This window comes from Vicugna pacos, chromosome 2 (assembly GCF_048564905.1).
Source record: "Vicugna pacos chromosome 2, VicPac4, whole genome shotgun sequence".
NCBI classification, from domain to species: domain Eukaryota; kingdom Metazoa; phylum Chordata; class Mammalia; order Artiodactyla; family Camelidae; genus Vicugna; species Vicugna pacos.
In genome coordinates this window covers 73,175,039-73,187,442 of record NC_132988.1, presented here as the reverse complement: position 1 = coordinate 73,187,442, position 12,404 = coordinate 73,175,039, and the positions used below count along the sequence as shown (strand labels likewise).

Here is a 12,404-nt window from a genome sequence, read left to right as displayed (position 1 = left end):
ATACATCAAAAACATAAATTGCAAGAAGTTGCTTTTTAGACAAACAAATATTTTATTGTTGGCTAGAGAGAGAAGTATTTAGCATATAGAAACTTTTTCTGAAGTTTCAGGACTTTCTGAAGTCCTGGTGGTTTCCATTCTTGCATAAGATTGGTTCATAACTTATATCTGCAAATTGATATAAAGTCTTATAGGTCAGTTAAATTTTTATCAACCATCTGTATAAAATTTAAGCATTTAGTGGAGAAAATTCTCATTCATATGAGAAGTTAGTAATGGTGCTCTATGTTAGCACTACTTTGAGAGAATCCTCATTGGTTCTATTCATGTCACCAAATAGAACTTAGAAGTTTAGGTCTGCTGCAAACCATACCTTCCCTGCCAACTGAGTCCATAAAAGACTTATGAACATACTTTTTCCTTTATAGGTCCCTACTTATTCTCATTTGGCAGTTACTCAGTTTCTTTTATTGAATGTTATTAAGAGACTTAAATTCTGAGCTGAAAAACATTTTGTAACATAAAAAGAACTAATTTTGGCTAAGAGCTAGAGTTGTTGAGCTAGTAAAACTTAAAAGAAAAACAGGAGAATAATACTTGAATTTAGTGTTTTGTAAGATAGTTATAATTGATGATCTTATAGATGTGAGCTATAAAAGTTAGCAGATATTAAAGATATACCTCAGTGCAACCTCAGCTCTGAAAATTTCAGGCCTTGCTTTGTGAGCAGAGAGGGACTGAGAGGCTTTTCATAAAAGAATGATGATGATGGTCAGAGCAGTATATCAACTAGAGCCCCATCCCTCATAGGTGTTTTGCTCCACTGTTCTTAACATGGCTTAGCTTGTCTGCATCCCTGGGACACATGATGTTGGTTAATACAGGCTGATTCTCCTCTACAAGGGAGATACGTTCTTTTAATAGCATATCTTAGATTAAAATAATTAAGAAGTGTTTCTTTCCATTGAAATAAATACTATAATGAAAGTAAGTCCTAGGAGAGAGATAGTTTCTACTTAGTGAGAATTTTTAGAAGCTAACATAAAGCACCACATAAGCGTGGCACAGAAAATTTTCTTTGCCTGCCTAGAATGTTGGAAGATGAAGTTGAATATTAATCATTTACATTAGACCTCGGAAATGAGGGAAGGGGCATTAATACAACCTCTGCCTCCTATATTTCTCATTTTTTATTGGAACAAATGACATATCTCTAAATGCCTCCCTGACTTGGCGTCTGTGCCTATTTCCAAGCTACTACAGAGAAAATTTGCTATATGAAAGGTTGCTATCACAGAGAAAGGACAGACTTTGATGCATAAATAATAAGAATTTTGTAAATAGCATTATATTCTGCAGCTTTGACACTGGAGAATCTGCTTATTCTCCTTCATAAGTCTTCTCGTGCTAGAGGAAAATGTTCACTGAAACTTGTTTCTCCCTTTACTGAAGGAGTATTATAAACTTGGAATTTGAAGGAATCTTAAAAATCACATTATTCATCTCCTTTATTTTATAGTTTCAGTCCAGGAAACTTGGGACTTTTCTCAGAGACACACAGAACTTAATAGTAAAGAAGACTTAAAAAAAAAAAAAAACCCAGTGCTTTTTCCATATGACACAAACCTTAAAGATTCTAGCCCAGTGGTTTTCAGAGGTTCCTTTAGAACTGGAACCCTTCCCTTGTCCCCTCAAAAGTCTTGTACGTACACAATCCCAGAATACTAAGTAGTAAAGTATTACTTTGCAGTCAGTTTGTTTGGGGCAGAGGCCTATCAGATGCAGTCCTACTCAGCATGGCTCCTTCCCTTTCATAAGCTGTTTGGACATAGTTTGAAAACCACTGTTCTATTCTCTTGTATATGTATATAGTTCTATTCCACAAACATTTATTGAGAAATCTTTTATCTAGGCACTGGAGGTACAGTGATTCTTTAAAAAAAAAAAAGTCTCTCCATGAAGTTAGTAGTCAGGTTATAATGAGGAAGATAGTTAAAAACAAGTAAGGTCAAAACTTTAGACAGTTTGTAACTTGGTAATAGCAATTCTCTGAAACCCTATGGCCCAAATCTGTGTGGCTCCTGATTCTTCAAAACTCAGTTGTCTTGCTAAGTTCACCTGAGTTTAGGTAGGAACACCAGGTCTAATATCTTTGTAATTACACCTGTGACAAGGCGATAGTAATACCAGCTATTTCTCCTGGATTTCTGTTTCTAGCATAGGAAATTCTTGCATCAGATTGGTGAGATCATGCCAGAATTACTCCTGACCTGTTTCCTAGGGTCCTGGTTTGAGGGTACAGCTAATGATCCATCATAGACAGCTACCACCAGCTTTATGTTCCCTCTGAACTTCAGAGTAAGTGAGTGTTCCCTGGTTTGAAAGGCAAGCTTCCTCTGTCCCTCCTAGTCCCACTCCCCCATTGCTTCCCTCCCCAACACCCGCATCTCTTGTGCTGCCCATTGGTCACCATGTTAGGATGGCTAACCCTCTTTTTCTTCTATGGCTATACTCATGTTCTTTTCTGAGTGATGTGGCCCACTCGATTATCTCTGGATGTTAACTCTACCTGGATTAGTGTGATGGTCTTCCTAGTCCTAGCCAGGCACTAGTCAAAGTAGGTATTTCCTGCTGTGATGTAGTTTAACATCAGAGTACAGAGTTAAAGAAGCAGGCCCTCCCCTCTGGGGTCTTCTAGTTCTTGAAGGTGCCTAAAGTCAGTCTACTTACTGCACTAGGTATTTTCAATGCTTTATGCTGTCCATTGAACCTGGTGGGTCCATCTGAACCAATTACATCGTGCTATTCTGATCCCCTTTCCCATCAGTAACCTATTTGGATGTCTGCTTTGTAAACTTTCCGTATTATTTACCTTAACTCCTTGGTAAGCTAAATTATACTTGTTTTTGTTTTTCTAGCAAGGGATACTTTAAAATGATTACTATATTTGAATTTGGGGAGATAGTCATGAAAAATAACAATAAATGTTCTCAACACTCTGCAATTAGATCAAGTTCATTTTAAATCTTTTTATAATTGTTTCATTAGAGGATTTGTCTGGTGTCTAAAGTTGTAGTGATCCTAGTATACTTGGCTTATTTTGTTTCCTCCACTGGATCTCAATGAGGGCCATGTTTTGTTTTTTTAAGAACAAATTTAGGTTGTAGTAGATTAGAAAGAATTTATTTGATGCATTGTTTTGGACAAAGAGCTTAACTTGGGTGGAAGTAGAGTTCATTAGATGGTATTGGTTTGAATAATCTCTGATGTCTTTCTAGCCCCATTTTCTGCCGGTTTTCACCTCTAAAATATAACTCCCTATTTACTTATTACCTTCACAGAGAAAGATTATATTGACGTAAATAGTCTTCCTTTCACTTGCAATACATGTCTTTTTTCAGGACTCTGCTACAGTACTGTGCCCAGTGACCAAGACGTTAGAGTATTTGTGGTACTTTTACTTTGCTAGGCCACTGAGTATCATTCATTTGTTAAAGAACAGTTCATTAAATTAGGTACTTACTTACTTTTTAGAAATAGTTTTTACATTGTAGCCTTCTTTTCACTTCCCAATTTCTGTCTTTCATTTCTGTTACCCTTCTTTTGTTGGCTTTTTGAAGAAGCCCCAATACTTGACTAGGGTACCAGTTGCCTTAAAGAACTTTGAGGACCCTTCTCTCTCCAGGGTGCTCTGTTCCACTGTGTTTAGCATGACTTAGCTTGTTCCACATCTCTGGGACATGATAAGCACTAGCCTACAGTCGGAAGCTTAATAGTTGGGGGCCATCTTAAGTATTATGTAATTCTTCTTTTCTTTAAGAGAAGAAAAGAATTATATATGTGTGTGTGTGTGTGTGTGTATACATACACACTGATTAATAGTATCTTACCCATAGAGTGTTACCTAGTGCCTTTCAAACTAGGGGAAAAAATCAGTGAACAAGATAGAAGATACTAGAAATGGTCATTTTCATGTATAGTTTCTGCCAGTTTCAGACATTTTCATATTTGGACTATATGATAACTAACACTAGCCTTTCATCCTTTTCCACTGATACTTTCCTGGGTAACAAGTACTGAGTATATTTAGAGATAAAATAGTTTTTTCACCATATATGTTCTTGCAGAGCATGTTATTTTCCTTCATTTTCTCTGTGGTATTGCAGACAGTCATGCTGTGTGCTAGGTTTTGTAGGCATAAATTAGAATTGGTTAAGAAATGTCCCAAAATACCTATAGAATACATAAGACTGGAAAGTGATCCCTGATAGTTAAATAGGCAAGATAGGCTTCCTGGAGGTGGTGGCAGTTACCCAGACCTGGAAGGAACAGGTAATACAATTTCAACAGGTAGAAACAGGATGCGCAAGGGTAAAGTAAGAAAGGCAAGATTTGTGCAGAGTAGAGAGCAGGCCTGTTTGGCAGGAATGTAGAGCACAAATTGGGATATGCTAGGAAATCAGGCTGGAGAAGAAAGTTGGGTCAAATTGTGGAGAGCCTTCTTAATACCAAGCTAAATAGGTTACTTATTTCTGGTAGGCACTTTGGGTGCCACTAAAGAAATTTAAATAGGGAGAAATACATGTTGGTAAAGGAAGTTTGAGAGCTATAATTGCAGGGAAGGTAAGGCAGAGAGAAACTAATTAGACTGTTTACCACAGGTAAGATTTTGAAGGCCTTCCATGTACAGTGGTTGGTGCTAGAACTGAGGGAATAAAAAGGATTATGATACAATGCCTACCTCTTGGGGTCTTGCAGTCTATAGTGGAAAGGCATAAATGGTTAAATAGATTATTCTAATACAGTGTGGTCAGTATGATGACAGGTTGATACAAAAATAGATGACCCTAGAATTTAGGTTTCTAGGGAGTTTGGGGGTGGGGGTAGTCATGGGTAGCTTCAGAAAGGACTGATACCTGAATTACCCTGAAGGTTAAGAAGGAATTAGTGAAACTCCCAAATTAAACAAACATTTTTCCTTGTGCTGTCAAGCCTGCTGTTTTCTACAAATATATAACTTGTCAAATGTTCTCATTTACTGTTTTAAAAACAAAATACTTAAATTGTTCTGAATTCTTAACCAGACAGCCTTCCCCATCCTTTATTTAAACTTTTTCTTGTCTCTGGTGGCTTCTTTAAATTCTTAACAGATTTTATGTTTATCTGTACCTTGGTCTTCACTAAAGAGACTGGAAGAGGCAAAGGGTGGGGTGGAAGGCCTTCTAGATTGAACAAAAACAGATGTTGGATATATAGCTGTGAACAAAAGAATAATTTCCACTCTCATGAAGATGTGCAGCATACAATTACAAATACAGAATTCAAGTTCCAAAGAGATTTATATTTGAAATACAGATTTGGACACAGTTTCTAAGATGATGGGTAGGCTGGAGGAATAGATGAGTATGCAATGAAAGATGTGGGGAGAGAAAAAGTTTGGGGGACAGAGGGCACAGGGAGAAAAAGTGGCCAGCAGGGATGACATAGAGGCCTACATTAATGATCAACTTTGTGGTTTCTTCCCCCCCGGCCCAGATGGATAGCTCCCAGTTGATCCACTGTCGGGAGCTTGTGGCACATCACCTTTCTACTCTGCAGTCTTCCCTGCCTCTAAATTCCGTTTATGTCTACCGTCCCCTCAAGCACACCCTGGTGACCTGTGACAAAGGAGTGTTCAGATTACATCCCTCCTCTGCCCCAGGCCCAGATTTCTCCAAGGACAACAGCAAACCAGAAGTGCCAGTCAGAGGTACAGCAGCCTTCTGCCATCATCTCCCAGCTGCCAATGGGTGCAAGCATACCTCTGCTAAACGCAAAGTAGAGGAAATGGAAGTGGACGACTTCTACGATGGGATCAAACGGCTCTATAATGAAGATAATGCTTCAGAAAATGTGGGTTCTGTGTGTGGCACTGATTTATCAAGGCAAGAGGGACATGCTTCCCCTTGTCCACCTTTGCAGCCTGTTTCTGTCATGTAGCTTCAGGGGTTACCTTCGAGTGCAAACTAAGGTAGACTACTCTGGGAATGGGAATGTGGAAAACCAGGAGAGGCTATATAGAAAGGTGTATACCTTATTAGGCTGATTTGAAATGAGCTAGAAAAAAGCCCCGTTCATTTGTATGGCTAATTATAATTCAACATTATTTAAGCACTTAAAGACCAAAAACAGTGTAAAATTCAAGATCAAAAAAATTTTTTAACTAAAAAATTTCTTTGTAGTGTGTCAGTTCCACCCTTTTCTCTGCTAAAATGTAACGTAGATTACCCTATGTCAGAAATTCAGTGTTTTTTTTTAAAAGTTCCAAAATTCCTAGCTAGCAAACCTTGTCCCAGAATCCTGATTTAATTTTCGTCTTGCTTTTGCTTGCTTCTTCTTTGAATACTTAATGAATTTTATGCATGTTGAGTCTTCGCCTGACTTCCACTGATAAGGAAACCCTCAAATTTTTTTTAGCAATTTAGTGAACAAATTATTTGTGTAACAGCCATGTTTAATCCATGATTCAAATTTAAATTAATCTGGAAAGGGTACTTCAGAATTGCCTCATGAATCAGAGGTGGTTATAGAAAAAGGACTCCCATTACTGTGTTGATTTGTTTGTCTCCTTTCAATTTCTAGAGTTTGGAAACAAAATTTTCATTTTTGTTTATTTTAAATTGAAGCTTAAAATTGGCATGTGATTAGGACACTTAGATTTGTTGAAAGCATCTTTGACATTTGTATAAAAGAATTTGATAAAGTTAATATATCCAGGTGCTCACCAAAGAAACGTGTTCTGTAACAACTAAAATTGATTTTTTTTTTTTTTTTTGCTAACTGATCAGTTCACTCATTTATAATCAGTAGGAGAGACTGTCTAGATGTGGGGGCAGCTTTATGATTTGGGTCTGTAACATGTAATAACTGAATTCAGTGCCCTAGTTTTATGTTAAGCTATTAGGATTTTCTTGATAAAAGTTAATCCCCCTGCCTCCCCAGCCTACCTATATTTCTTAATGACTTATGGATCCTGAGCTCCCTGTGCAGTCTGAAGAAGGTATTGCAGTCAGAACCATGTACTGATGATAAAAGCCTCTGGTAGCAATAAAGGTTGTCCTTAACCTTTTCATCTCTTTTTTCTGCTTGTGAAGAGGTACAAGTTCCTGATTGGTTACATTGCTATTTCAACTATGGAAGATGATAAAAATCCTAATATGCTTGCAGAAATAAAACATGAAGAAAGGGTGGGTTTAAATGTGACTGTATTTAGGTTTTGACATAAGAATTTTTCCTTTATTATTTTCTAACTGGTGGTCTGTGACCTTCCAAACAGGAAATTCTCATCTTAAGGAACTGTGGTGGTAGGCATAGTCCCATATCTAGGTAACCTATCATTTTTAGCTCACTGATTTTGTTCTGATTTAGCAAAGCAAGAGTATTCTCAGGTCAGCATTTGAAAAATTCTTATTGTGGGATTGGTTACCTACTACTTGTGACCTTACAGTCCAGTCAAAGAGGAAACTTTTACTTACATCCAAGTACAGGAAGTGTGAAGTAGAATATAAAAGAATGAACTGGTTTCCAGTGAAGATAGCATGAGGCTAGCTTTTTTTAAAACATAAAAAAATTCCAGTTATCCTAATCTTCATGTGGTTCTGTTTCTTAATTCTCCTGAATTGTGGAAGCTCCAAGAAGTCTACAACTACAAATGTTCATCATTAAAATAAATGGCACTTAATTGTTATGTAGAAAGCTAGGGATAAAATTGAGTCTAGAGTCAGACTATTTCATTTGTAGTCCAGTTGCTACAGATTGTACAGAGGTTAGAAATAATTTTAATTTCTTGAGGTTTTCTAATCTTACGAAAAATTGATGGTAGATCAGTTTGGAAAATAGCATTGTTTTCATGGGAAACTGAATTGGGATGGTTGGGCAGCTAGGTCTAATGCTTCAAAGCATGTTTAACCTATAGTTCAGTTAAATAATAGTACTTTGGAGACCAGACCCTCCTGAGCACCCTTTCAGTTATATCTCCCTGCCACTGGCCCAGAGACGTGTGCTACCTTGGGCTCTGTGAGGCCTGAACCCATGGTTTGAGGCAGAAAAAAGCAAATTATTTTTAAATAGTGTGGAACTTTTCATTAAGAATGTTCTGTTAAAATTTAGCCTGTCCCAAGATAATTTGCCTTAAATCTTGGCATCAGATCACAAACTATTCTCTTTCAAGATTTGGAAACTTGAGATTCATAGATCACAATTGCCTAACGCCCCTTGGTGTTTAGAAAACCTGTCATCCCCTGAAGGCTGTGCAAAGGCAAAGAATAAACTCGATGGGCATAAATTAGCTATTCTCTAATCCTCCATTCAATAGGAATAGGGTCAAGGGCATGGTCCAGCTTTTGAAGATCACAGTAGTAGAAGCCAAATATTTACTTCCATTCTCTTTGCAGGATTGGTATGAAATTGGTTATTTGTTAAGAACTGAATGTTTTCTTCTACAGACGATGTCTTACATTAAGGTGGAGAGGAGGGCTGGGAAAGGAGAATGCTCTCAAATGCCAGTTAAAAAGACATGTAACTGATTTGTCAGAAATGTTTCTGACACTACGCCTTTGGCTCTGAAGAAAGCTGTAGTGTATGTAGCTCCTCCCTCAGCCAAGCTGATGAGAACCTGAGCCTACATTCCTCCTGTTGAGAGAGAGTGTTAAGACATGGGTGTCTGTACCCCAAGAAGCATTATTTCTTTTCTCCTGTGTTGGTTCTAACAATGCATATGTGTGTCCTCTCTACTCTCTTTACATACCTGGATTTTGAAGATTTTTAATTCACTCATTCTGGAGTTCCTGAAACAAAGTAAGTTGTTTTTGAGCATTACTGCCGAAAGTAGCACAATATCCTTTCACTTAAAATGTGATTAAGCCACTGATGCTCAGCTAACGTAATGGTGAGGCATGCTATCTTTATCCTTAGGTAATTTGTACATTTTCATCTAGAAAGGGAAGAGTCTGTGACAAACTTCCCCACAATCATCCTAGGAGATGGCTTCCCTGGTGTACATTCACAGGTTGCAGATTAGAGAATTGTCCGATGCCACATAGCTAAGAATTTTTAACAAGGCTCAACTTTTAACTTATCAAATACAAGGATAAAGCTTTGAGATATCATGAAGTTCTGTGTAACATGTAAGTATTACTTCTAAAGCCTTCAAAATGGTTGAAATTAGCCCTTAGACAGCAGTAACAGAATGTCTCCTATGCCCATTGTTGTTCTGTGCTTTGGCCAGTAGGTGGCGCTTTTAGAAAAACAGCATCTTTTTGTTTCTGGGAGAAACTGGGCTTACTATCTGGGAATGAGCAGTTGAGCAGTTACTTCTTGTTGCTAAGCAATATACATCAGCAACATTTAGAGTTACAAGTTCACGTCACTCAAGGCAGCGGAGGCCTGTGCATGCAGGACTGAGGGAAAATTAGCAAAATCTGCCGTAGTTTGGGACAGAGAGGCTAGATATGTCTTAGATGTGACCAGTCATTAGGGCAGAAAAGATGAAGCACAGGCTTAGGAAGCACGGCTTGCATCAAGGAGTTAAAATGAAAGCTTTCTCTCACCATATTGATGAGTTTACAGACCTTCCTCTACTTTTGACCAGTTTGCATCCTGATAAACTCATTAAGTTGAAAATACCTTAAGTTGAAAATGCGTTTAATGGACCTAAATCTTCCAAACATCATAGCTGAGCCTAATATACCTTAAACATGCTCAGAACACTTGAGTTAACCCAGTGTTGGGCAAAGGCATCTTAAAGCTTATAACAAAGTGTTGACTATCTTACGGAATTTATTGAATACTGAGGTGAAAACAATGGTTCTAAGTATCCGTTGTTTACTTTCATGGTTGCATGGCTGACTGGGAGCTACCACTGCCCACCGAAACAGGAATATTCATAGCACATTAGCCCAGGAAAAGATCCAAATTCAGAACGGCCATTTCTATTGAATATGTATTGTTTTAACACCATCATAAAGTTTAAAAATCATTAAGTCAAACCATCTTAAGTCAGGGACTATCTGCAGTGGTTTTTATGATGTAAGACCTGTGTGTTGTACAGACGTAACTCTCCCTGTGCCATCTCTTGGTTATTGAAAAGGTGTCATAAGAGGTAACCAAGAGTCTCTTATTGGAGAAATTTGAGAAAAGCACACAACTCTTAGTATTTTAGTTTCCAGGAGCTTTCAAGTTAAGGCTGAAGCTCTCCCTTTCTCTTGACTCTTAAAAGTATAACCTTCATAGCAAATCAAATTCCAAAATTGTTGACCTATTTTGTATTACACAACAGGAGGGCGCTAGAACAGCATGGGCCCAGTGGTTTCTCGTTTCTCAAAAGCAGCTTAATTTATTAGGCAAGAGGACACTCCTGAAGGAAGGACAACCTTAAGAAACCACTAAAAAGCAACTTAGTGGGGGTGGGTTTTGCTTTCCAGACTACCTGCAACAATTTAGCATGGAAAGGGCTTACCTTTTCTTTCACTCCCCAAATTTGCTGTATGAGGCATACAGAGAGATGAGTGCAACTCAGTGCACAGCTGCATCCCCAGCACCTAAATTAGGTCTGGTGCAGTATGTAGAATAAAAAGTATGGAGAGGGGTGGTGGGGAAGATGGAAGAATGGATGGGGATAAGGGGCAAGGAGAGCTAGAACTCAGCCCTTCAGAGTTCTAAAAGCATTGTGCAGGAAAGACATAGTAGCAGACTTTGTAGAATGTTATTGTGCACCCTCCCCCCAGACACATTTTTGTTTTTTTGACAGGAACCAACCTTATAATAGCCTCTGTTCTGTGTGCCATGATTTTGAAAGAAAGTTTCCATGGTAGACTGAAATGCCAATCAACTCATAGCACTGCAAGTAACCTTTGAGGCAGATGTGAAATCCACTTGTACCTCCCACGATGTTCCGCTAACAACCAAAAGATCTCATTTATATACAGCTACTTGTCAGAAAAGGAAGGTTGGAAGGGGAGGTGAGTGCATACTGAGGCTCACAATTAGTCTTTTCAGATTAACACATGCCATCTCTACACCAGCTCTGAGGATGCCAGCTGCTTGCTAGGGACTGATCTGAAAGCCAGATGGTATCAGTCACAAGGACTAGGGACTCAAGTACAAGGATCTTCAAAGTGAGCCACACTGCCAACACTGTCAGGCCCCAGGGTGGAAGGATGACAGTCATCTGCAAAGCAAAAGGTTTTGCATAGAAATGTCATTTAAAATAAATTCAGAGCAAATTATGTACTTAATTTTTCAGATATCTAGAACTATCTACCTGAATGTTGGGCCTATGGTAGGCAGAAAATTAACCCCAGTAACTAAGAAGAAAGTTTAGGCACAGTTAATGGGAAAAGTGTGGCCAAGCATATGGGGAAGGTGACCTAATTTTATCTGCCCCAGCTCAGCGCATACTAATGCAGAAGATCAGATCTCTCCTTTATACATGTGCTGTGCCAATTTCAAATAGACTATCTAGACTACACTTTCAGCAATAAGGCAGAGTCTGTATCTGAAGTCAAGTAAGATTTTTTTTTTGCAGACTGTAAGAAGGAAAAAAAGCCTGTTACCATGGAAATAGGTTTAGATGACTCAATTCTTGCTTTTCAACAATCTAGCTTGGGATAAACAAATAATTTTTACTATTGACAATCAGCCCTGGGATGGTTTCATATCACTTGGTTAGCCAGGAGAACTTGAGAATCTACCAGTTTTATCAACACTTGAGAAAAGGAACCACCTGAAGCCAAATGCCAAATCACCAGAGGATAGCTGTGCTCTTGACCTGTGATGTCCGTGATCCGCTTTCCCTAGATAACTGAACAGAAGCCAACCTACACATAATAATAGCCAGTTCCCCCACCCATCCCATTCAGATGATTACTGTTACACTTCCTCCAACCTGAGGACTAAAAAGGGAATAGCAGCAATAGACTACACGTATCTTTAAAAAGACATAACTGCCTAATTTGATTTTTAAATACAGCTCAAAAAATGTCTATAATCTGCAGAATGTTTTTAAAATGATAGGGTAAAGTTGATATTAAAATAGTAAAAAAATGAGTTTAAAAACAAATCCAATGATTGTACTTAGTAATTGCAGTGGTTTCACACAATAGAACGTTTGTGTTTAACTTACAAAACTGATAGTGTGTCATGCTGTAGCATCAGCTAAGGAGTTGGTACCCAGCCATCCACCCCACCAGATCACTGGTCACGTCACTAGCAGATTTCTGTCCTTACAGATTGTGGTGTAGTATGGAGGGGATGGCTCTTGATTCCTATGTTTTAATTATTTAATAGCTCAGGTGAATCTGACTTTATTGCATTTAATTATAGTGTCTAAGTAAAGAAAGCCTCCTGCCAGCATGCTCATCCGATTG

At 38.2% G+C, this 12,404-nt stretch overlaps 1 protein-coding gene across 2 annotated transcripts in view; it reads left to right on the top strand.

Moving 5' to 3' along the window:
* CCNI (cyclin I) overlaps positions 1-7,103 on the top strand; it is a 28,665-nt gene extending 21,562 nt beyond the window's left edge. For both annotated transcript variants that reach the window (XM_072941895.1, XM_072941890.1), the window contains one exon: positions 5,536-7,103. In XM_072941895.1, the coding sequence (XP_072797996.1) occupies positions 5,536-5,979 (444 nt within the window). In that variant the 3' untranslated portion in view covers positions 5,980-7,103. The remainder of the gene's footprint in view (positions 1-5,535) is intronic.
* The last annotated feature ends 5,301 nt before the right edge of the window (positions 7,104-12,404 follow it).